At 44.8% G+C, this 26,020-nt stretch overlaps 1 protein-coding gene across 1 annotated transcript in view; it reads right to left on the bottom strand.

Moving 5' to 3' along the window:
• Positions 1-2,786: 2,786 nt before the first annotated feature.
• LOC124796001 (Kv channel-interacting protein 1-like) overlaps positions 2,787-26,020 on the bottom strand; it is a 238,147-nt gene continuing 214,913 nt past the window's right edge. Inside the window, exon 3 of the mRNA XM_047260084.1 lies at positions 2,787-3,083. Within this exon, the coding sequence (XP_047116040.1) occupies positions 2,787-3,083 (297 nt within the window). The remainder of the gene's footprint in view (positions 3,084-26,020) is intronic.

Below are 26,020 nucleotides of genomic sequence, written 5' to 3'. Positions count from 1 at the left end.
CTTCGGGAACTCAGATGCGAATCCCTGGAGGGAAGGCGACTTTACTTCCGCGGAACACAGTTGAGAAAAATTACACAACCGGCATCTGAAGCTGACTACAGACTGGTTCTACTGCCCTCAAAATACATTTTGCGTAAGCACCACGAAGATAAGAGAAATAAGGGCTCATACGGAAGCATATAGATAGTCGTTTCTCCCTCGTTATGCTGGTGAGTGCAACAGGAAAGGAAATGATTAGCAGTGGTACAAGTTACCCTCCGCCATGCACCATAAGGTGGCTTGCCTAGTATGTATGTAGATGTAGATGCAGATGTCGATGTGAAGAATCTAGGTGGTTAAGTTCAGCACCTCAAACGGATCATCTGACTTTACTTCACCACAGCATAATTTTCAGACACCACCAGACAATGCCTTCAGTATAAAAGAAAGAAACTGACTAGTTTCTTTCTTGGATAAAATAGATCTTTTTTGCTACTGGAGAGGTTATTCATTAATTCAGTACACTGTTGCGGAGCGGCAGCGCTTCCAAAATCTGCAGAAACTAATAATCGAAATCCGCGTACAATGGCCCCTTTCCTCGCAGTTTCCGAAATTCGCCTTGATGGTATCTGTTGCGTGTAGACGACTGTAATAGTTGTGTGTATACTGTGGTACCATGTTTGCGTAATATGATTGTGATAGAAGGGTGAGGGCGGAACCCGACACAACTATATAGACAGCTCCTCCTAATGAGCACCAAGGAGGCCGCTGACGCGAAGTCTGTTGATCAGAAACTTTACGCAATCGCACTTCTCATCCTGCTGAGCAAATATTGGCGGTGACACTTTCTTCCAGCGTCAGATCTCGAACCTGGCGTCTCCGGGTCGAGTACCACAACACAGATGTATATTAGCGACGACGGCTACAAATAAAGTTTTGTAGCTCAAAAGTATGTATTTGAGAGCAATAGTATAAAAATGAACGCCCACATCGGTGTTTCAGAGTGCGAATATAGAAGACGTAGCATGGGAAATGCCGTCAGATTTTTGTCTTCTCTCGGATTTTGATCACTTCTGTAAATTTTTCTCGAAAAACCAATAAATATAAATATGGTCTTAATCTGAAAATGAAGTGTGTGAGAATACACTATCTGATCAAAAGTATCTGGACACTGCCAAAAAATACGTTTTTCATATTAGGTGAATTGTGCTGCCATCTACTGCCAGGTACTCCATATCAGCGAACACAGTAGCCGTTAGACATCGTGAGAATGGGGCGCTCCGCGGAACTCACGGACTTAGAACGTGGTCAGGTGATTTGGTGTCACTTGTGTCATACGTCTGTACATGAGATTTCCACACTCCTAAATATCTCTAGGTCCACTGTTTCCGATGTAATAGTGAAGTGGAAACGTGAAGGGAGAGGTACAGCACAAAAGCGTACAGGCGGAAGGCGAGAAAACTTGGATTTCATGGTCGAACGGCCGCTCATAAGCCACACATCACGCCGGTAAATGCCTAACGACGCCTCGCTTGGTGTAAGGATTGTAAACATTGGGCGATTGAACGGTGGAAGAACGTTGTGTGGAGTGACGAATCACGGTATACAATGTGGCGATCCGATGGCAGGATGTGGACATGGCGGAAGCCAGCGTGTGTAATGCCAACAGTAAAATTCGGAGGCGGTGGTGTTATGGTGTGGTCGTGTTTATCATGTGGGTGGATTGCACCCCTTGTTGTTCTGCATGGCACTATCACAGCACAGGCCTACATTGATGTTTTAAGCACCTTCTTGCTTCCAACTGTTGAAGAGCAATTCGGGGATGGCGATTGCATCTTTCAACACGATCGAGCACCTGCTGATAATGCACAGCCTGTGGCGGAGTGGTTACACGACAATATGATCCCTGTAATGGATTGGCCTGCACAGAGTCCTGACCTGAATCCTATAGAACGCCTTTAGAATGTGTTGGAACGCCTACTTCGTGCCATGCCTCACCGACCGACAATGATTTCTCTCCTCAGTGCAGCACTTCGTGAAGAATGGGCTGCCATTCCCCAAGAAACCTTCCAGCATCTGACTGAACACATGCCTGCGAGAGTGGAGGCTGTCATCAAGGCAAGGGTGGGCCAACACGATAGTGAGTTCCAGCATTACCGATGGAGGGTGCCACGAACTTTTAAGTCATTTTCAGCCAGGTGTCCGGGTACTTTTTATCACATAGTGTTTGTCTGGTGAAGAGAACTGTATAGAAGTGACTTGCAGATTATCGTAAAACCGGAGACGAAGAGAATAGAGGCATTTGAGATGCTGAAAATTAAAATGGCTAATAAAAAATGAAGTTCTCCACAAAAAGGTAAAGAAATGATCATATGGTATAGTTAGCCGTGATGTCCCAGTCGGATTCGGCCGCCAAGTGCAAGTCTTATTTCGTTCGGCGCCACATTGAGCCCCTTGCGGCCGATGATGTGGATGAAATGATGATGACAAGACACCACCCAGTCCACGAGCGGAGAAAACCTCCATCCCGGCCGGAAATCGGCAGTGCATGAGAGGCAAGCACGTTCCAACCCAGCGAAGTAGGCGGACAGTTCTCCACAGAACAGAATCGGCAAGAAAGGGATATGTGGAAAACTGACTGGAAGACAGGATGCTAGCAAATGTGTTAAGGCATCGAGAAATAAACTGTCATGGTACTAGAGAGAGACGTGCTGGTCAAAAAGGCAGAGACATCGATCAAATAATTGAAGATGTGGGGTGTAAGCGCTGCTTTCTGATGAAGAGATTGCCACAAGGGTTGAGTCGCATCAATCCAGCCGAGGAATGACGAAACGATAATACCATTGTGTCGTCGGGATTAAAACAGCAAGCTGGCGACTGTGAGTACGTACGTGGAATATCTTCTCGACGTGCTCCTTGGCGGAGTTTTCCTCGACGACCGGGTCGGTGGCGCGACCCAGCATCTCGTAGATGGAGGAGACCACGTCCAGCATCTCGTTCTTGGTGATGAGCCCGTCGCCGTTGAGGTCGTACAGGCCGAAGATCCACTGCAGCTTCTCCTGCACGCTGCCTCTCGACACCTTCGACAGGATGCCAAGGAAGTCCTGTAAAACAGAGGATCCTTTTGAACTAGGTCTGTTTATGTTTTCAAAAATATTGGGAATAGGACATATCGATATTTAAAAGAATAGCATTATCGGCCCTCGATATGTCGAAAAATTTTCGATGAATCCATGGAAAAAATATCGATGTACTGGCCGAAAGAAATATCGGCTGCACATTGTAAATATACTGCCAATTTTAGACTTGTACATTTAAGTATTGGTTTATTATTAGATATTGTGTATATCAACAAGCTAGGAGCCTGTTATCCCCCTTAGATCAAGAACTGAAAGGAAAACGATGCACATTCACACCTGGTGATAACCACTTTGCTAACAATGGTACATCCAGGTAAGTGGCACAATAAAAGGTGTCCGATGGGTCCGTCGTTCGGTTTCGTCACATATCGGATTTGTCTGGAAGACTTCCCTATTTTTTCATTTCAGCAAACGCCAGTGGCCTATCAGTTGCAGTGTCAATGTTTGCGTGGTGAAGTTAAGCGTTGCAGTTTCTGCTGGTAGCGCCGAGCGCCGATTACTTCAGTATTTCCCCACACACGTCTGCGCCCACCACAAAGACCGATCTTGTCATTTAGATTTTTGTTCAGCAGTTTTAGCTACTGTTTTTGAAGATTGCTGATGTGAAGAAATAGGACACTAGCTGCGTAATTTTTTTGTTAACACAGCTAGTGTGCTGTTTCTTCACATCGGATATCTTGTTATTTCATTCATACCGCCACCCTCCAGTGCAATCGAACTATTTCTTTGTGCCATCTATCCTTGCTTCACACAGTCGATAAGAAAGACTAGACATTATGTAAGCTCAAGAAGTAGTACGACTGCTTCACACAGTAAAGGTAAAATTACGTTCCACTACAATTTCAAAAGAATAACTTCAAATATTTGTCGAGAACTGCGAAAAAATATAATATAAAATAAAAATTTAGGCACTCGATCAGTTATTTCTATGTCGATATATCGGCGGGACGCTGCCGCAGTCATATATCGATATTTTTGCAAATAATATCGATATATCTAAATTTTATCAACAGTCCAAATTTCAACGTTGCTGTTGTCACTCCACGAGTCGTTCCATGTCAGACGGGTGGAGGGGAAAGGAAGGAGGAATATCCGGTAGTGCGCATGCGCAATACGAGTAGCAAAGTTCTAGCGGCAAACATCAGTCGTGGCAAATGGGCCAGTGTCGGTAGTTCAGGCTGGAGAGTGAGCGAATGCTGCCATCAGACATTCCTACAAACTAGGGATAACGGTTATCGATGAAACAATTGGTTTCCGGTTATGTCGGATTTTTCACACGCCAGTTTAACCTGACTGTCAAAACTACTCAAAATAACCGGTTTGTGAAATAATAGATTTTTGGTTTTTTAATCCTGTTATTTCCTGTAATAAACATAAAAATCGAAAAAAGGTTTGCAGTATTTTGACTCTCTCAGTTTCAATATATTTAGAAACAAAATATTAAATTAAATAAGCGAATAAAAGGAAAGTTAGTCCGTCCACGCTTTGCTGCTTTTCTCGAAAAGTGATAAGTTGTTGAACACTACCAGAAACCACCAGTATTCTTCCAATGATTCAAATTTTTTGAAACTCTGCGAAAAATCATTTTGTAATCGGGGATCATACCACTATTTCGGAGTTACGAACTTTTTTTTTTTTTCTTTCTGAGTCATCAATCTTCTGATTGGTTTCATTACGGATAGTCAGTGCTAAAGAGCGAAAAGTGAGGCTGAAGAACTCAGTTTTTTTGCGTTAATTTGTCCGATTTCAAGGGCTACAAGTAGATAAAGGCATATTACGTAGACGAAGGCAGCAGATCAACTACATTCTGTTTTTGTTCGAGACTATGAATAAATTGTTGTTAAGTTTTTAATTTATTACTCTTTCCATAATAACCTTCCTCCTTTATTATTTCACAGGAATAGCATACAAACGTTTAAACTTTTAAAGCAAACGAAGCATTGTACTTAATTGTTACGTCGCTTCGTAAACATATTTCCAGACTAGGGTTCTACAAAACAACTGATGTCCGACGACGACTTCGAGAAATTACTACAGAGACCAGCTTGGGCCAAGTCTTGCACACTGCACGTTCAAGGCCACGACACACGACAACATGGACGTTATTTTCTCAACAATGCTTCTCATGCCTTGTGTTTGTTGCTCGGTCTTCCGGCATTGTTATTAAAATAGCACTAATCTATTTTCCCATTTTGTATAATAACATAATATTTCAAAACAATGTAAATTTTACGAACAGAAATTACTCCTTTTTTAAGAAGATTTATTTAAAAACGAAAAATTTTAGCACTGCTGCTACGGCTAATTGATATTTCGTTTTTTTACTCGGTTATTACTACAAAATGAAAAACAAATATTGCAACTGAGGGCAAACAAATACTGAAAAATACCGGATGTACAGACTAAAATACCGGTATCGGTTTTAACCAGATGGTTTTTCCCACCCTTGCCACAAGCTTCTGTCAATTCTGAGGCGCATATAGTAGGAAGAAGTTACATTCGAGACGCCGTGTTTCCATGTCATCGGCTGCGACGCTATGGTGGCGTTGTACACCCCAAGCAGAGAGAACGAAACAAGATGAACTTTGCAAGTATGTTGCAATTATACTAAACTGCCAGCTCTTCATATGGATAATCAAATAAGTTGCAGTTCTATTACTTTATAACAATGGCAGGCTAGTAGAGTACATCCAATAATGGCTTTCATTACGAATTAATAGCCGATAGTTAAATTTGCAGTAAGAGAGAACTTAATCTGTCGACTCACGATGTTCATGGAATTCGCTTCGTTTCATATAATATTACTTTATAAATTACTCTTTTAACCATGAGAATAATTTTACACAAAAATTACGGTTTTTCTGTTTCATGATAGTAGTTTCTGCAAGGTTGCATAATATTTATTGTGAAAGTAGATACAGAAATATTTGTGGTGTGGTAGTAAGTTTTGTGGTGAAAATCAGTCTTAAGGAAACATAACACTGGTATGTAAGATAATGCTTTGTTACAAAATTGGTTCTGAAGAAATCATATAAATTCGAATGTTGGAGAAAGGATAATATTGTTTATTTGAGTGTTGCTAAGCAAAGTGAAATATTAGTGGACCGCAATATTATTCCACTTGGGACTGAGGGCATTTCGATCGGCTTATCGTAAGATTTTATTTTAAAATTTCACGTGGACGCGTTGAACCACTTGACAGGTTATGCACGACTGTCCTAAAAGCATTCTCTATGCGATGCGTTTCCCTTGCTGACCACTGCACCTGTTTACTGTAATGTCGTGGCATTTTTCCCAACGGTAATCACTAATCACAAATTAATGGTTAATCTTCACCAGTTTCCATAACGAACTACATTTTTCCCCTTCAGGAACACTTATCTCGAAGATACGACGATGTGTAATGGACTATATTTTAGATTGATTTGAAGATGGCTCACCAATGAGCCGAAACAGATAATCAATAAAGAAAACTTGTGATCTTGGAATGGAATTTAATCCGCACATGTCTTAAATCAACAGGTCGCGTACCTTCCCCCTGGCAATGTCAAAGATAAACAGTGTTATAGCTTTGACAAAATACATAACCGCCGTCCGAAGTGGCCGCGCGGTTCTGGCGCAGCAGTCTGGAACCGCGAGACCGCTACGGTCGCAGGTTCGAATCCTGCCTCGGGCATGGATGTGTGTGATGTCCTTAGGTTGGTTAGTTTTAACTAGTTCTAAGTTCAAGGGGACCAATGACCTCAGCAGTTGAGTCCCATAGTGCTCAGAGCCATTTGAACCAAATACATAACCGTTTCTTAGCACATGACAGCAATTTGTATAAAACACCTGTAAAATTTTAAAAACTATAATTTAAGACTGCCTCGTTTGTAGTAAAACTGTTCAATATGCTATTTAGGTATTATGTCTACCGAGAAACAGGACAACTGAAAGTTTAATTGTTAACTATGCAGTGGAAGTTCTTCAATACTTTGATACTAAACTGTTAATAATAAGGAAAATAATGTTAATATAATAGAATATTATATATTTGGAAGAAAACGAAAATATTTGTATGAAGTCAAATCCCAAGGAAACACAAGAAAGTTTCCAATAGAATCAGCAGTGAGATAAATTTTTATTTGTATTTCTCATTTTTGAGCAATTTGAAATACAGTAAATTCCTACATACAACAGTTTAGTGTATTCTGTTAAATTACATAGCATAAAATTAAGTAAGAAGTTAAAGAAGATAAATCAAGAGCTTGAGAAAGTTGTGGAAGTGTTCCTTTAGGAGTTTTAAAATCTTTACGTAACGTGTTAACTTTAAAGCGGATGCTACTGAATATTTTAGGTACCGAATTCGTTTATTTGATTTTAAGGTAAAGTTGATATGAGTACCTCAGTGCTTTGCTAGCTACGTTTCTACTGGAAGTAGTATTTCCTCACTCTCTTCGGATCTTTAGACTGCTTAACCTGTCAGTTACAGGCGATGTCCCAGACTAGTTTGGACTCCAAACGACGGCGCGAGTTGGCATTTTCATACACACTAATTATTTATAGAGGTGAAAGAAGCGGCAAGTGACAGAACCTTGGACCATTTGGGGGATCGAATCCCAGATCTTTGGATCCGTACTCTGACGCTTATCCATTTAGCCACCTGACTGAATTAATCTAGCATTTCGGCATTCATCAGAATGCATTTCCTATGTAAATACGAACTTTAAGTTTGTACTTTCAAACTGTTAATTGTTTAAGACTTTCCCTCGAGCTATATTGCGATGCTTACAGCATATAGAAGCTCTTGATTATAGGAAGAGGTAGCGAAAAACAGAACTGTCCGTCCGCCATGAGCACAGTACAGAAACATTAATACTGATGACATTTGTGATAGTATATTAAATAAAAAAAAATACTTTAGAATACACCACAGGCTTATTAGTCGCACTGTCTTACCTACATAATGAAGAATGATGGTGTCAGTAGTTGCTTTACTGTATTGTAATATTTGTTGGTAATTCTATTGTTCTAGTGTCAATGTGTGGAAGAAAGAGAGAGGATTTCGTAGTGTTGAACAAGGTGTATTCAGCACTGGAATAAAGAAAACTAGCGCCTGGAATCAACGTTATTATTATTATTATTATTATTATTATTAAATGGCCCTAAAGCTATTCCTATTTATCGACCGACTAACCAACAAACTGTACATGTGTACACTTGTTGGTCTGTCGACAGACTGATGTTGCTTGTTAGGCAATCACTCTACAGCTGTACAACCCATCCACCCCCACCCCCTCGCCCCCCTGCACCCCTCTTTTTCCTTCCCTCGCTTCATAATTGTACCCTGCGTGGCGCTTCTTTAAAGCGCCCGACAGACATCGGTCTTTTGTCATTGTTCATGGGAATATATATTGTTCAAATGTGGCTAAACCGACAGAGTGCGAGGCGACGAAATTTTCATGACGGACTTTCTGGAGAAGTGCAAAGACTGACAACGTTTGTGAGACATGTCGTGTGAGGAGTATAGCAGTAGAGACGCAATAAATGAAACACTTGCTTCATTTTTTAATGAATTCGTAATCGTTTCATGTGGTACACAGAGACAGTGAAAGATATACAGCGTGAACCGACAAACTCCAGGGACGTATTCCTGGCTAGAAATGGAGGAAAAAGGTTCTATGAACATGTGACCGGAAATGGACGGTGTGCGTGCAACAGCAACAAATCGTTGTGGAACATAGTACAGAGCTACTCAGCATCAACGTCGCAGCAGTTAATCAAAGTAGCCTCCAAGGGATGGTCGGTGACAGGGATAGTAGCGGTTGTCATGCGGGACACACATAATCATACACACATCGAATGAGATTGTGACAGATCATTTTGTATAACATTATCTTTCAGTGACCCTAAAGATGGATAAGTGAAGGATTTCACAGAAATTGACATCGATTCTATGCTTGTGTTTCATTTTTTATTAGTTAAGGAATATACAGTCAATGCGTGGAATATGTTTTCATGGACCTCACGTGAACGAGGAAAGGCTGGAGAAATTAATATTTTTATTTGGTAATAGTCGCTAATTTAATATTTTAGAATTAAGAATTAAAGGGTCACTGTTTTGAAACCCCATGATTTCTCTTCCTTGGGATACAGAAGTGTGAAATTTTGCCCAAAGATGCCTACTACCTTCCTCCGTAGTGCTGCAAAATCATGACGCACTGCGACGTCACCCTCGGGTTCGGTGACGTTTCAGCAAGGTGTTAACATATGTGAAAGAGCTCAGAAGTTCACGTGAGGTATAAGATGGGCTAATGAGGTCACGTTGGCGCCATATTTCACCACAGTACCCTCTGGACGTGCTACAAGATGGGGAAGTCGTCACTCCGCCCCCCTCGTTAAACACATCACGCCCCTCCTCTTGATGACTCTGCGATGGAGGTCAGAACCATGACACTCTGCGCTGAATTCACTTGGTTTTCTTCTGAGTGGCCGAGGAAAACATTTCAGAATCGGCACAAAAACGCCTCAGGGGGCGCATGAAGGTCGTCAATGAATTCATCCCTTTCCTTGAGGCGTTCATTTAGACAAGTTTTGCGGTCGGAAACGACAATTGGAAGTGCGATGCACAACAGAACAATTTTCTTGGCAACCTTTAGCACTGCTGACACCTTAGGACGATTGAACCCTTCCCTAGGGGCGTAATGATGATGCAACCCAACTAAACGCCACTTTTCCCTTTTGGAGTGTAGTGCAACCAAAATTGCTTTGCTTTGCTATACAGGGTGGAACCACAAGGGACCATACAAAACCATTTAACGATATTTGAAAGCAGTGAAAGTCCTATATCGGTTTTCAACATTCCTGTGATCAGAACACAGGGGTGGGGGGGGGGGGGGGAGGTGAGGGGGGATACGATGTAGACATGCGTGTGAGTAAAACAGGAAAGTGTCCCTTTAAGGCCACTAACTTCAAGGCACCTGAAAGGCAGGCAACCGTTTCGACAACCTACAGCTGAGTGGCGCTACAGAGCAGCTTTAGTGCCTGCTTACGAGCATGCAGGATCTGAAGGGTATCGAAGGGGTTCCCTGTCCGCAGACTCCTAGGAACTGGTCAAAGTTTGTCTCTTTGCAGGAACACTTTTAAAGTGCTTAACAAAGGTGAGCGGGGGCACCGAGGATATTGATAAAATGATGGGTTTTACAGGAACCCTTGCCATTTTATTCATGTTAATTTCGAACTCTCCTGTGATGCTGTAGGAAGGCGCAAAACAAGACAGGGTTCATAAGGCATAAAGACCCTTCGCTGCTCTGGATTACGTTCAAATTTTGTCGAAGGTTTCCAACAGCCGCTAGTGGTTCCAGCCTGAAAAAATTGCGGTAGTGCTGATCTCCAAATGGATCATATAACATTCATTGGGGTGGCCCAAGATTTACTTAGAGAATGGTTCAATCGTTATTATAAAATGTTGTCAAGAACGTCGTTCTGTTGCGCATCACACTGCAACATGTCGTTTTCGACCGCGAAATGTGTGTAATTGATTGCCCCAAGGGAAGGGGTGGTTTCATTGACGCCATTTTCAAATAGTTCAAAAATGAGTCAAATGGCTCTGAGCACTATGGCACTTAACATCTGAGGTCATTAGTCCCCTAGAACTTAGAACTACTTAAACCTAACTAACCTAAGGACATCACACACATCCATGCCCGAGGCAGGATTCGAACCTGCGACCGTAGCGGTTGCTCGGTTCCAGACTGAAGCGTCTAGAACCGCTCGGCCACAGCCATTTTCGAGGGTAAGTCAATTATTATCCGCAATTTAGTTATATTTTTGTTTATTTTGGTAGTACTGTCGTTTTACGTTGATGACGCATGCTTTGTTTATTTGTTGTTATATCTCTGCAATTTTCAAGTTGCTAGGTTAGTTTCGTTATCGCAGCCGTACTGTTAATAATGGCTGCTCCGCTGTCTATTTGCACCAAAGAACAGCAACGTTCAGTGATCCGTTTTTTATGGTCGGAAGGCGTATCAGGGGCCGAAATGCATCGAAGACTTTCGGTACAGTACGGGAACAGTATTTTTCCACAACGGAGTGTCTACGAATGGACTGAAAAATTCCGAAATGGTCGCACAAGTGTTACGCACGATGCAGGAGCCGGACGATCGTTTACCGCCACAAATGAAGAAACCATTGAGCGTTCACGTGAAATGATTCTCTTAGACAGACGATTAACTATTGACGAAGTGGAACATCATCTGCAAATTAGTTACGGTTCTGCGTACGGAATCATCCACAACAGATTTGGGTTTCATAAAGTTTGTGCAAGATGGATCCCAAAACAACTTACACAGTTGCTTAAACAAACGCACTTGGACATCTGCCAAAAACAATTGGATCGCTGTGGTAACGAAGAGGAGAGCTTATTAGACAGGATCATTACTGGTGACGAGACATGGATCCGTCATTACGAGCCGCAGAATAAACGGTAGAGTATGGAATGGAAACATCCAAATTCTCCGTGCAAGAAAAAGTTCAAGACCCAACCGTCCGCAGGAAAACTGACGCTTACGGTATTTTGGGTTGTTCAAATGGCTCTGAGCACTATGGGACTTAACATCTGAGGTCATCAGTTCCCAAGAACTTAGAACTACTTAAACCTAACTAACCTAAGGACATCAAAAACATCCATGCCCGAGGCAGGATTCGAACTTGCGACCGTAGCAGTCGCAATGGTATTTTGGGACGCACAAGTTCCAATACTAGAACAACAATAAACAGTGTACGTTACAGTGAGATGCAAACGCCGAGGATCGCTGTCAAAAGGTGTTGTGATGTTGCACGACAATGCCTGTCCGCATACTGCTACCCACACTGCTGAAACGCTCCAGAAACTCAAATTTGAAGCACTGGATCATCCTCCATATAGTCCCGATTTTGCTCCTTCGACTATCACTTGTTTGGTCCACTCAAAGAAGCATTAAGGGACGTCGATTTGCCTCGGACGAAGCAGTGAAAGAAGCGGTGCATTCCTGGCTCGCAGCTCAACCGGGAAGCTTCTTTTATGAGGGCATCAGGAAGCTTCTACAACGATGGACCAAGTGCGTTGAAACGCAAGGGGACTATGTCGAAAAATGATGTCCTTGAAGTGTCCTATTTGATTACAATAAAAGTTTATAACTATTTTGCGGATAATAATTGACTTACCCTCGTATATCATCTTTTAAAGCCTTGTCGGGTCGATTCTGAGCGCGGTGTGTCTGCAGCGAGAAAAGTGCGTGATTTCAGAGCTAGATGTCCTGGTTCTGTCCCTCATCGCAGAGGCCTCAAGAGAAGGGGTGAGATATTGGTAAGTAGGGGGTGTGAGGAGGTTCCCATCGCGTGACACCCCCACTGTGGTGTTGGGCAGAATTGTGATGAAATTTGGTGCCAATGTTACATCATTAACGCAACTTGCACCTCACATGAAATTCTGCGCTCTGGCCTTTTTTTCTGCATGTGTCGACCGCTTGCTGTTTGAAGCAACGCCGAGCCAAAGGGTGACGTCGCAGGGCTCCACGCGTTTGCACCGTTACAGAGAAAGGTTGTAGGCAACTTTGAGCCAAAGTCGCAACGGAGGAAAATGACTGGCTTTCAAGTAAGTATCCCTTCAGTTCTTTTGCACATGTAGTGTAACAGCTACTATGAAGTTTATATTGTAAACTCTTTGTTGTATGATGTTTGAAAAGAATGAACTATGACGCGATGCTAGATTCCTGGTTATCAAGTATGCTGTGCGACTGTTTGTGAAAACTGTAATTTGGTTTATAAAGTTGGTTACGCTGGGTGATTCAAATGGTTGTGCACAAATTGAAGCAGTTGGTAGAAGAGTTGAACTATAAAAGCTTTGGAATAGAAACTTAGGATGTTGTAAGTCAGTGAAAGCTTTGTAATGTCTGAAACAACAATGACAATCAATGGACGTCCATCTTTAGTTCAAAAAAGAGCGAGATATAGATAGATAGATAGATAGATAGATAGAGAGAGAGAGAGAGAGAGAGAGAGAGAGAGGGGGGGGGGGGGGGGACGAATTTGCGGCATGTGTAATATAAGGAAACGAAACAAAAGTCTCTTGTAATAAAAAGTGCGGTATGAGTCTTAGACACTATTAATTTTTTTACTTTTTTTTGGCACTTAAAGAATACGTCTGCAGCGCAGTTCGCAGCAGTTAGTTCTTTGGAACATCATTACACCAGCTGGAAAAACATCTGGTAACGGCGACACTGAAAATGCTAGGACTCAGTAGCAATAAGTTAACAGAAACACAAAGTAATTAATAATTATTTCATCACTCTGCTTTGCTTCAAGAACTGATTTCTAATTGTGTGTATCGTTAAAAACTAAAAGATGAAAAAGCTATTATTTTAGCATTATCATCTTTTGCAATCACTCTGAAACTGAGACTGGCAAATTAGTTCTGTTCGTCTTTTGCTTGTAACTCGGCATGATTAGTAACTGACAAGACAGTGCAAGACGAAGCGCAATCAGCGAGGAGCTGTGAAACGTAATGGAAACAAGTACCATTGCGCCTCGTCGACGTCTAAGGGCGCAATATCTTGCGGTGACCGCCCTCAATCAGCTGCCAAGATTAGCGCCCCCTGCCCCGTAAGCCACGGGCAAGTTCCCCGATCGACGCCAATGCTCGTCGATCGCTGACAATTGGACCTCCAGCTGCTGGGAACAAAGAGAGGGTGCCGCACAAAAGAGTCTACGCCCCACTAAGCCTTTTCAGGGTGCGACGCTTGGAAGCAGGTTTCCAACAGGATCGCTTGAGTTCTGAATGTGGTTCTCAAGTGCTCACGTCTCCGTCATTAACTTGTCATTCGAATTTCTTCAAAATTCTGCGTCCTATTTAAAGATTATCAGTGACATTAAGTGCAATTGGTCATCGAAGCGAAACTATGGTAACAGGTGAATATTTGTGCCGGACCACGACTCGAACCTGGATCTCCCGCTTAAAGCGAGCAGTTGCCTCAACCTCCTCGGCCACACGAACAAACTTCCTATCCGACCCAAATGCTTAGCCTATTACACAAGAACAGCGACGTACTTGCTAGCCATGGAATTGGTCCACTCTTAGCAATCCATCAATTGGGATATCTGACGTTGAGGTGATTCTGCACATCGACATCAACGTCTGCTGAAGCTCTGTCGTGTTGCAGCCACATGTCCGTCCGAACATTATGTGGCAGTACATACAATACGGTAGGCAAAACATTTCTAATACACACAACAAAAAAAGTTTTGCATCACCCCAGTTCCCAGAACTCCTGAAGATAGACGTTGACTGTGGATAGTGTATCACAGACACAGTCTCTCTCACTGTTCAGATATGTCACTAAACCCGCCCAAAGTTTTAACAACCATGCATGAGCAGCACCTCTCGACAAGGGAAGTGTCCATGCGTCTCTGAGTGAACCAAAGTGATGTTGTTCGGACATGGAGGAGATGCAGAGAAACAGGAGCTGTCGATGACGACATGCCCCGCTCAGGCCGCGCACTAGTGCAGTGGATGACCGCTATCTACGGATTATGGCGCTCAAGAACCCTGACAGCAACCCCACCATGTTGATTAATGCTTTTCGTGCAGCCAGAGGACGTCGTGTTACGACTCACACTGTGCGCAATAGGCCGCATGATGCGCAACTTCACTCCCAACGTCCATGGCGAGGTCCATCTTTGCAACCATCTCACCATGCAGTGCGGGGCCCAACAATATGCCGAATGGACCGCTCAGGATTGGCATCACATTCTCTTAACCGATGAGTGTCGTATATACCTTCACCAGACAATCGTCGGAGACCTTTCTAGAGGGAACCCGGTCAGACTGAAGCCTTAGACACACTGTCCAGCGAGTGCACCAAGGTGGTGGTTCACTAATGTTTTGGGGTGGCATTATGACGGGCTGACGTACGCCGTTGGTGGTCATGGAAGGTGCTGTAACGTCGGTACGATACGTGAATGCCATCCTCCGATCGATAGTGTAACCATATCGGCAGCATATTGGCGAGGCATTCATCTTCATGGAAGATAATTCGCGCCCCCATCCTCCACATCTTGTGCATCTTCCTTCAGGATAACAACATCGCTCGACTGGAGTGTCCAGCATGTTCTCCAGACATGAACCCAATCGAACATTGCTGGGGTAGATTGAAAAGGGCTGTTTATGGACGACGTGACCCACCAACCACTCTGAGGGATCTACGCCGAATCACCGTTGAGGAGTGGGACAATCTGGACCGACAGTACCTTGATGAACTTGCGGATAGTATGTCACGACGAATACAGCCATGCATCAATGCAAGAGGGCGTGCTACTGGGTATTAGAGGTACCGGTGTGTACAGCAATCTGGACCACCACCTCTGAAGGTCTCGCTGTATGGTGGTACAACATGCTATGTGTGGTTTTCATGAGCAATAAAAAGGGCGGAAATGATGTTTATGTTGATCTCTATTCGAATTTTCTGTACAGGTTCCGGAACTCTCGGAACTGAGGTGATGCAAAAATTTCTTGATGTGTGTATATGTGAGGTAGATCGGTCCTGTTAGTTAGTCTGGTAGTAGATATGGCCCAATGATATGGTCACCAACCTTCCCGGTCCAGATTTTAATGCTGACCCTGTGTTGGTGATCTTGAATCACCTGTGTACGTGGATTGTCGTCAGCGCAAACATGCATGTTGTGCAAGTATAATATGCCGTCTCTAGTAAACGTGCTTTCGTCCGTGAATAGCACCAAGCTCGGGAATTATGGCTGGAGTATGCTTTGACCCGAATACCACTGCGCAAACTGTACCCGTCGTAGGTAGTGCTGCTCCCGTAATACCTGGATTTTCCTCAGTTGGCATGGATGGAGGCGGCGTTCGTGGAGAACACGCGAGACGACACTTTTACTTGTATGCAGTATCTGTGCACCTGCCGATTGCTAGTGACTGGGTCCCCTTCGAACACTATCAGCACAATCCCCTCAAACAGCGGCAAAACCCCTTGTGGTAATAGTAACAACAGACGTCACTAGATTGCATGACGAGCTAAAGCACGAGAATTTGATTGAGTCGTGATTGTGGTCATTAATTTATTTATTAGTGGCCGTGTTTACACTTGACTCGAAGTCTGTAAGGTACTGTAGTAGAGTGTTTCACGTTTATTTTTATGTTTAAAATCCGTAATATATTAATAATGCTATAACAAGTCATACTACCAACAGAAGTTACTACATCGTGCGGTGAAAGAAAGTCGAGCAAAGCCCCGGATTTTTCGAACTGTGACGTCAGCTGCTCGAAAAGTTCGAGTCGTGTTTAAGTACGGCACTGCGATATAGTTACCGGGAATGTACTAATACAAAACATACTATAAAAATACAGGACGTTCCAAAAGATTCGTTGGTTTCTTCTTGAATTAAGACATTTTGGTTTATATTTTAATTAACACGTCGAAACAAAGCTGGCGTGCCGGCCGCGGTGGTCTCGCGGTTCTAGGCGCGCAGTCCGGAACCGTGCGACTGATACGGTCGCAGGTTCGAATCCTGCCTCGGGCATGGATGTGTGTGATGTCTTTAGGTTAGTTATGTTTCAGTAGTTCTAAGTTCTAGGGGACTAATGACCACAGCAGTTGAGTCCCATAGTGCTCAGAGCCATTTGAACCATTTGAACCAAAGCTGGCGTCCGTTTTAAGTTAGGAGCACACACCAATAAAACTTAACTCCTACCTGGGCACACGACATGGTGGGAGAGGGGATAATACAATTGTAGTGATGGGGATTGCGCTGCGTGCGACCACTGATCGTTATGGGGGCCAGGGGCTTCAGTTCAACAACCGATGCCTGCTTACAAGCAGTTTTTCTAGTAGCGCCACTATAAGGAGGCAAAACACGTTTGCTTTAAATACACACTGCAACGGTTGTGAACGTAAGTTACCTTTGAGATTGGACGTGGTGAGTTGATGTTAATCAAGAATGGCTTTAAGGCGGCAAAGACACCATTGTTAACGCTTCACTGAGTTTGAACGAGTTCGTGTAATAGAGCTACGAGAAGCTGGCAGGAATATGACCACTGTACATGATTGCTGGGAGCGATGTTCTCGAGAATGAACGGTCGCAAGAAGACTGGGCTCCGGATGGCATCGTGACACTATCGAGAGGTAACACCTTCGTGTTCGGCGTATGTTCTGGCACATCGTACTGCATCTGCAGCAGCAATTTGAGCAGCAGTTGGCACCACAGCGAACAGTTACAAATCGTTTACTTTAAGGACAGCTCCGAGCGAGACGCCCTGTAGCGTGCATTCCACTGACTCCATCCATCGACATTCGCGACTGCACTGATGTTAAAGTGAGAGCTCATTGGAGGGCATGGTAGCTGTCTGTTGTCTGATGAAAGCTGGTTCTCACTCGGTGCAACTTATGGCCGTGAGTTATTTAGAATGAGATCAGTTGAGGGCCTGCAACCAATTTGTCTGCGTGTTAGACACCTGGAGTTTTCGTCTGGGGTGCGATTTCGTATGAGAGTAGGAGCACCCTCGTGGTTACTCCATACATCCCGACTGCAAATTTATACGTAATTCTGGAGATTCGACCTGTTGTGCTGCCATTCATAACAGCATTATAGGGAGTGTTTTCCAACAGGACAACGCTCGCCCACATACCGCTGCTCGAACCCAACATGCTCTACAGAGTGTTGACGTGTTGCCTTGGCTTACATCTACATCTACATGGTTACTCTGTAATTCACACTTAAGTGCCTGGCAGAGGGTTCATCGAACCATTTTCATACTACTACTCTACCATTCCACTTTGGAATGGCGCGTGGGAAAAAGGAACACCTAAATCTTTCCGCTCGAGCTATGATTTCTCTTATTTTATTATGATGATCATTTCTCCCTACGTAGGTGGATGCCAACAAAATATTTTCGCATTCGGAACAAAAAGTTTGTGATTCAAATTTCGTAAATAGATCTCGCCGCAAAGAAAACCGCCTTTGTTTCAGTGACTGCCACCCCAACTCGCGTATCATGTCAGTAACACTCTCACCCCTAATGCGCGATAAAACGAAACGAGCTGCCCTTCTTTGCACTTTTTCGATGTCGTCCGTTAATCCTAGCTGGTAAGGATCCCATACCGCGCACCAATATTCCAGCGGAGGACGGACAAGTGTAATGTAGGTTGTCTCTTTAGTGGGTTTGTCGCATCTTCTAAGTGTTCTGTCAACAAAGCGCAGTCTTTGTTTCGCCTTCCCAACGATATTATCTATGTGGTCTTTCCAATTTAAGTTGCTCGTAATGGTGATTCCTAGGTATTTAGTCGAATTGACAGCTCTTAGATTTGTGCGATTTATCGTATATCCAAAATTTATCGGATTTCTTTTAGTATCCATGTGGATGACCTCGCACTTTTCTTTGTTTAGTGCTAATTGCCACTTTTCACACCATACAGAAATTTTCTCTAGATCATTTTGTAATTGCAATTGGTCGTCTGAGGATTTTACTAGGCGGTAAATTACAGCGTCATCTGCAAACAATCTAAGGGGGCTGCTCAGATTATCACCTAGATCATTTACATAAATCAGGAACAGCAGAGGGCCTATGACACTACCTTGCGGAACGCCAGATATCACTTCTGTTCTACTTGATGGTTTACTGTCTGTCACTATGAACTGTGGCCGGCCGGGGTGGCCGAGCGGTTCTAGGCGCTACAGTCTGGAACCGCGCGACCGCTACGGTCGCAGGTTCGAATCCTGCCTCGGGCATGGGTGTGTGTGATGTCCTTGGGTTAGTAAGGTTTAAGTAGTTCTACGTTCTAGGGGACTGATGACCTCAGAAGTTAAGTCCCATAGTGCTCAGAGCCATTTGAACCATTTTGAACTGTGACCTCTCTGAGAGGAAATCACGAATCCAGTCACACAACTGAGACGATACTCCATATGCACGCAATTTGATTAATAGTCGCTTGTGAGGAATGGTATCAAAAGCCTTCCGGAAATCCAGGAATATGGAATCGACCTGAGATCCTTTGTCAACAGCACTCATTACTTCATGGGAATAAAGAGCTAGCTGTGTTGCACAAGAATGATATTTTCTGAATGCGTGTTAGTTATGTGTCAATAAGTCGTTTTCTTCAAAGTGATTCATAGCGTATGAGTACAGCATATGCTCCACAATCGTACTTGAAATTGAGGTCAGTGATATGGGTCTGTAATTCAGTGGGTTACATCTATTTCATTTCTTGAATATTGGTGTGACCTGTGCTACTTTCCAGTCTTTCGGAACAGACCTGCGTGATTACCAAAACTGTCTCCAATCGGGCACATGTGGGACATCATCGGACAATTCGAACGCCATCCATAACCGGCATTAACCGTCCCTGTATCGACTCACTAAGTGTAATAGGCATGGAATGCTATCCGGCAGCTGTACAACACAATGCATACACGTTTGCATACTTGAATTCAACGTTCTGGCGGTTACACCGTTTATAAATGTACCAGCATTTCACATTTCCGAGACTTACCTCGCACTTACATCAACCTGTGATCTTGCAATGTTAAACAAATATGCTACCTAGACCAATGTATCCCCGAAATTTCATTACTCTCTATTAATTTTTTTTTGGTGTTGCGATTTTTTCCAGTATGTATAGAAATGTTATGCCAGTGCGATGAATAATCCAACACGACAGTAACCTAGTGTACCTAATAAGAAAATCATCATATACGCAGATGAGATGGGCGCTTTTGGCGGATGAAGTGCATAGCTCAGCAGGCTGCAACATACAAATGTGGTAGCCCTTCCGGAACAAAGAGGTGGACTCGCCCAGCGCTGGGAGCGGGAATGTGTTTCTGAGCAGGTGGCATGTTACTTTGCGCTAGCTGCACCTGTTCACATTGTTGCTGGTAGAAGTCTCCCTAGCGCAACTCGCCCTTTCTTTGGATAACTAACCAGTAACACCCCGCCCACACTCCGATTCTTTAAGCGGTCGAAATCTGTTACTTTAAGAAAAACTAGTTTTTCAAACTTCTCAATGTTTATGACATCATATCTCGTACTACAGGACTATGTGTCATCAGCGATATAATTTTGCAGATAAATTCAGTGGCATTTGTATACAATGTCTGTAAAGTGTGTTGCGAATAGATGTAGTAGTACAGATGTAATGAATTGAAAAGCCATTCCTGATGCTGAAGCTCTACTGCATGAAGAACGGAAATGGGGTAAGAAATATTTTTTCCCTTCCATTATTTTGTGGGAGTGTCAGCGAGAAAAAGTTTTGAAAATAAATTATGCGTAATGCTTGCTGTAAATCGCTAAGTGGTCTCATTCTCAAATACCGGTGAATGAAGTATGGGTAAATGTGCACCGAGAGTTGTGGTGTCTCAAGATATATTCGCAGTTTCGGACTTTAATACTTGACTTAAACCTTTAACGTAAGATTATCCCTCTTAATGAGTAGATTATTACAGCATTTTAAATTCCCCTAGTAATTATATGAGATATTGAAAATCGAATATTTGTCGCCTCTAGAAGCAGTTAGGAAGGCAACCAGCAACTGGGGCACGGTAGCCACGTGATCGTGCAACGTGTTAGCCGATGAGTAATATAACTGTGCGTCTAGTCGAGATAGTGATAATATATGTGCACATGATGGCGATAGTACAAGATGTGCAATTCAGTTACAACTGTGCGGCGGAATTCCGACGCGGGTGCGACACTGCACCTCCGACAGCGTAAGGACTGTAAGTATCTCACATCACATCACTGGCCTCCAAGGCTGCCTGATCTCACGGTATGTGATTGTTTTTTAATTTTATAAAAGAATCAGTCTATGAGCATCCCCTTTCAATACGTTCGGGTGAGATACCTTACTGATTATCAGCACCGGTGACTGCAGTAACTGCAGAAATGCTCGCAAAAGTATGGTCTTTCTTTTCCTTTATTGTAATTTTAATACCTTACAAAAAGTTAGACCAGTAGCGGCCTATCTACGCCGCTCTTCGGACAAAGAAAAACAGGCAGTAAACATGGAGATAGAAAAACAGACATACTTGAATGGTAAAAACAGGAGACATACATAAGAAATGACATGAAGGCGTTTGCGCAGGGCCCTGGTTATACAAATAAGTTCAGCAGTGCACACAAACGTAGACAAACAGTTTCATACGTGAACGAAGGAGCACACTGAAGAAGAATACTGACGCACTGATGAAGAGAACACTGTAGCACATTGGTGATGATATTCGGCATACTGAACACACTGAGGAGATGAGGGGGGGGGGATGCCACTGGGTGCAGGAGATGGGCAAGGGGGAAGGTGGGGGGGGGGGAAAGAAGCCAATGGGAGAAAGGAAGAGTGAGGGGAAGGGAGAGGGAAGGGTTGGGTGTGGAAGCTGAGAGAGGAGGGGAGGTAGTGGGAGAACTGGGAGAGGGGAAGGGGTAGGGAGAAAGGAAGGTGGGAAGGAGAGAGGAGGGGGAGGGAGATAAGAAGGGGAGGATTAGAGTTGATAGGAGGGGTATATGGACGGAATGAGGACATCTTCAGGAAGGGGGAAGCCACCATGGGCAAGGGTGTGGAGAGTGTGAAGATGGAGAGCAGGTGGGATGCAACAGTGTAGGTGCAGCAGCGGGATGAGGTGGGAGAGGATGAGAGAGACAAGTGGGTGGGGAGGATCGAGCTTGCCAGAGGTGTAGAGGATCCATATTCATTCAAGGAAAAGGAGGAGGTGTGGGAAAGGGATCAAGTCGTAAAGGATCCATGTGGGGGAAGGGAGACGGATGCGATCGGCGAGGCAGAGCACATGGGAGGGGTGGATATCCAGGTAGGGTGGGCATAACAAAGGATGGGGCGGATGAGGGACTTATAAGTGTGAGGATTGTAGAGGGGTCCAGACCCCAAGTTCAGCTGGAGAAGAGTTGGAGACGGGTTTGTGCCTTGGCTTGGACTGTCCAGAGATGGGGGTCCAGGAAAGGCGGCAGTCAAGGGTGATGCTGAGGTATTTGAGGATGGGGTTGAGGTTAATGGGGTGGTCATAGATGGTAAGGCAGAAATCCAGAAGACGGAAGAAAGGGACGGTTTTTCCTACAATGATTACCTGGGTTTTGGAAGGATCGACCTTGAGCAGCCACTGGTTGCACCAAACAGTGGTCAAGATGGGACTGGAGAAGGCATTGGGAGCGTTGAAGGGTGTGGGCGAAGGCAAGGAAGTTGGTGTCATCGGCATATTGGAGGAGGTGGATGGGGGGTTGGGGCGACGGCATGTCCGCCGTATAGAGAAGGTAGAGTAGAGGGGAGAGGACGGAACCTTGGGGCACACCGGCGGACGGGTAGAAGGTGTAGGAATCGGTGTTGTGGATGAGGAAGGGCGATGAGAGAGGAAGGAGGCGATCAGACGGACGTAATTAATAAGAATGGTTAAGGTTTGGAGCTTGAAGAGGAGACTGGAATGCCATACACGATCGTAAGCAAGTTCGGGGTCAAGAGAGAGTAAGATGGCAGAGTGATGGGAATTGAGTTGCTTGGAGAGGAGGTGGGTGAGGTGAAGGAGAAGGTCATCAGCAGAGAAGGAGGGTCGGAAACCACATTGGGTGGAGGGAAGGAAGTGGTGCAGGTGGAGGTGCTGGTGGATGCGTTGGGTGAGGATGGACTCCAAGACCTTGCTGAAGACCAAGGTGAGGGTGATAGGACGGTAGGAGGAGACGTCAGAGGGTGGTTTGGCGGGCTTGAGGAACATCAGGATCCGGGAGGTTTTCCCCAGCAACACGGGAGCGGCGAGCAACAATATGGGACAAGGTGGCAATTGTCTGGAATATTTGCCGTATGACCAGATGAGGACATAGTGAAGATCCTTAGTAAAACCTCTGTAGTCCTATGTTTTATAGCGGATACTCAGCGCCGGCACTCTAGTCCAGAACGACAGAGAAAAGATGGCTGTGAAAGAGGTCAGCCAATCGCACACTGACCGACTTTCCTCCAGGACGACAATGCTACAGCAGTGGCCCCTAGGTGAAGACGACACAAGCGCCGCGCCCGACTTGTGGAGCCCACTTCGATAGCAGCTTCAATGTCAGCCACTTTGTTAGCCGACGCATCGTAGCCTCTATCATTAGCATTCTCTGTGCAGCACAGACTTGTGTTTGTCTATTCTGAAGAAGACTGATTATTTTCTATGTCGTCCTTTGCTTGCGGAACATCTATCAAAGTTAAGTATTTGTATTTGTCTTGTTGTAATAAAGCTCATTAACACGAGTTGCTTGACTGTTTGTCTAGCGATCCGAGTATTCAGGATTCCTAGACACTACACTATGCATCAGACGAAATTTATCTCAGGTTTCTGTCTTCATTACTATAGAAGACTGGTTCTGTGAAATCGGATGAAATATTTTCAGACATCCTGTGCTCAGCTTGTAATTTGTTTCAAGGCTCCGACGTATTAATGATATCTGAAAAGTTCGTTTTACGTATGGTTCGCTATAGCAACTTGTCGGCGAACCGATGCGTAGGTGCTTCCACTACCGCTGCCCTAAACATATTAAGAAACATGGCTCATGTGGCTCTGGGCACTATGGGACTTAACATCTGAGGTCATCAGTCCCCTAGAACTTAGAACTACTTAAACCTAACTAACCTAAGGACACCACACACATTCATGCCCGAGGCAGGATTCGAACCTGCGACCGTAGCGGTCGCGCGGTTCCAGACTGAAGCGCCTAGAACCGCTCGACCACAGCTGTCGGCTTGTCTGATGTACCGAGACGTCTTCACGTTACCGAGACCTGCATGTAAGCTATGTAATTCCTGCTTTGGGAAAGCGCAGCTGCGTGTAAATCACTGTTTTCATGGAAGATGGGGCAACACCTCTTGTCTGAATGGGCTGCAAGATCACATGATCTGAATCCGTGTGACTTTTGGCTCTGGGAATATATAAAAGAACTCGTTTACGAGGGATACGTTCGGTCTCTACGTGATCCGATGGCCAGTACAGATTCCACCGGAACTGCTGCAAGCAACTGTTGATATCGTCGTTTTACGGATGAAGCACTTCGTCGATGTCTCCGGTGCTCATATACACTCCTGGAAATTGAAATAAGAACACCGTGAATTCATTGTCCCAGGAAGGGGAAACTTTATTGACACGTTCCTGGGGTCAGATACATCACATGATCACACTGACAGAACCACAGGCACATAGACACAGGCAACAGAGCATGCACAATGTCGGCACTAGTACAGTGTATATCCACCTTTCGCAGCAATGCAGGCTGCTATTCTCCCATGGAGACGATCGTAGAGATGCTGGATGTAGTCCTGTGGAACGGCTTGCCATGCCATTTCCACCTGGCGCCTCAGTTGGACCAGCGTTCGTGCTGGACGTGCAGACCGCGTGAGACGACGCTTCATCCAGTCCCAAACATGCTCAATGGGGGACAGATCCGGAGATCTTGCTGGCCAGGGTAGTCGACTTACACCTTCTAGAGCACGTTGGGTGGCACGGGATACATGCGGACGTGCATTGTCCTCTTGGAACAGCAAGTTCCCTTGCCGGTCTAGGAATGGTAGAACGATGGGTTCGATGACGGTTTGGATGTACCGTGCACTATTCAGTGTCCCCTCGACGATCACCAGTGGTGTACGGCCAGTGTAGGAGATCGCTCCCCACACCACGATGCCGGGTGTTGGCCCTGTGTGCCTCGGTCGTATGCAGTCCTGATTGTGGCGCTCACCTGCACGGCGCCAAACACGCATACGACCATCATTGGCACCAAGGCAGAAGCGACTCTCATCGCTGAAGACGACACGTCTCCATTCGTCCCTCCATTCACGCCTGTCGCGACACCACTGGAGGCGGGCTGCACGATGTTGAGGCGTGAGCGGAAGACGGCCTAACGGTGTGCGGGAGCGTAGCCCAGCTTCATGGAGACGGTTGCGAATGGTCCTCGCCGATACCCCAGGAGCAACAGTGTCCCTAATTTGCTGGGAAGTGGCGGTGCGGTCCCCTACGGCACTGCGTAGGATCCTACGGTCTTGGCGTGCATCCGTGCGTCGCTGCGGTCCGGTCCCAGGTCGACGGGCACGTGCACCTTCCGCCGACCACTGGCGACAACATCGATGTACTGTGGAGACCTCACGCCCCACGTGTTGAGCAATTCGGCGGTACGTCCACCCGGCCTCCCGCATGCCCACTATACGCCCTCGCTCAAAGTCCGTCAACAGCACATACGGTTCACGTCCACGCTGTCGCGGCATGCTACCAGTGTTAAAGACTGCGATGGAGCTCCGTATGCCACGGCAAACTGGCTGACACTGACGGCGGCGGTGCACAAATGCTGCGCAGCTAGCGTCATTCGACGGCCAACACCGCGGTTCCTGGTGTGTCCGCTGTGCCGTGCGTGTGATCATTGCTTGTACAGCCCTCTCGCAGTGTCCGGAGCAAGTATGGTGGGTCTGACACACCGGTGTCAATGTGTTCTTTTTTCCATTTCCAGGAGTGTAGAACAAATTGTGTAAGCGGCGGTTAATAATAAAATCAACACTATACCGTTTTCACCTGTTTGATCTTTTCTGCCGACGTCCCGTTCCTAATCCATCACATATGGAAACATTTGTAGAAGTCTTCTTGAATTCACAGAATCAGATTTACACCTGGTGGCCAAAACTTTTCTTTCTAGCGTAAATCGGTTCTTCAGAAACGTATTAGAGTACCTATCAAGTTTCGCTATCATACGATACTTCTACATCTACGTCTACATGGATACTCTGCAAATCACATTTAAGTGTCTGGCATAGGGTTCATAGAACCACCTTCACAATTCTCTATTATTACAATCTCGTATAACGCGAGGAAAGAATAAACTCCTATATCATTCCGTACGAGCTCTGATTTCCCTTATTTTATCTTGGTGA

This window comes from Schistocerca piceifrons, chromosome 4 (assembly GCF_021461385.2).
Source record: "Schistocerca piceifrons isolate TAMUIC-IGC-003096 chromosome 4, iqSchPice1.1, whole genome shotgun sequence".
NCBI classification, from domain to species: domain Eukaryota; kingdom Metazoa; phylum Arthropoda; class Insecta; order Orthoptera; family Acrididae; genus Schistocerca; species Schistocerca piceifrons.
The sequence above is the reverse complement of the archived record's forward strand: the minus strand, read 5'-3'. Positions and strand labels throughout refer to the sequence as shown.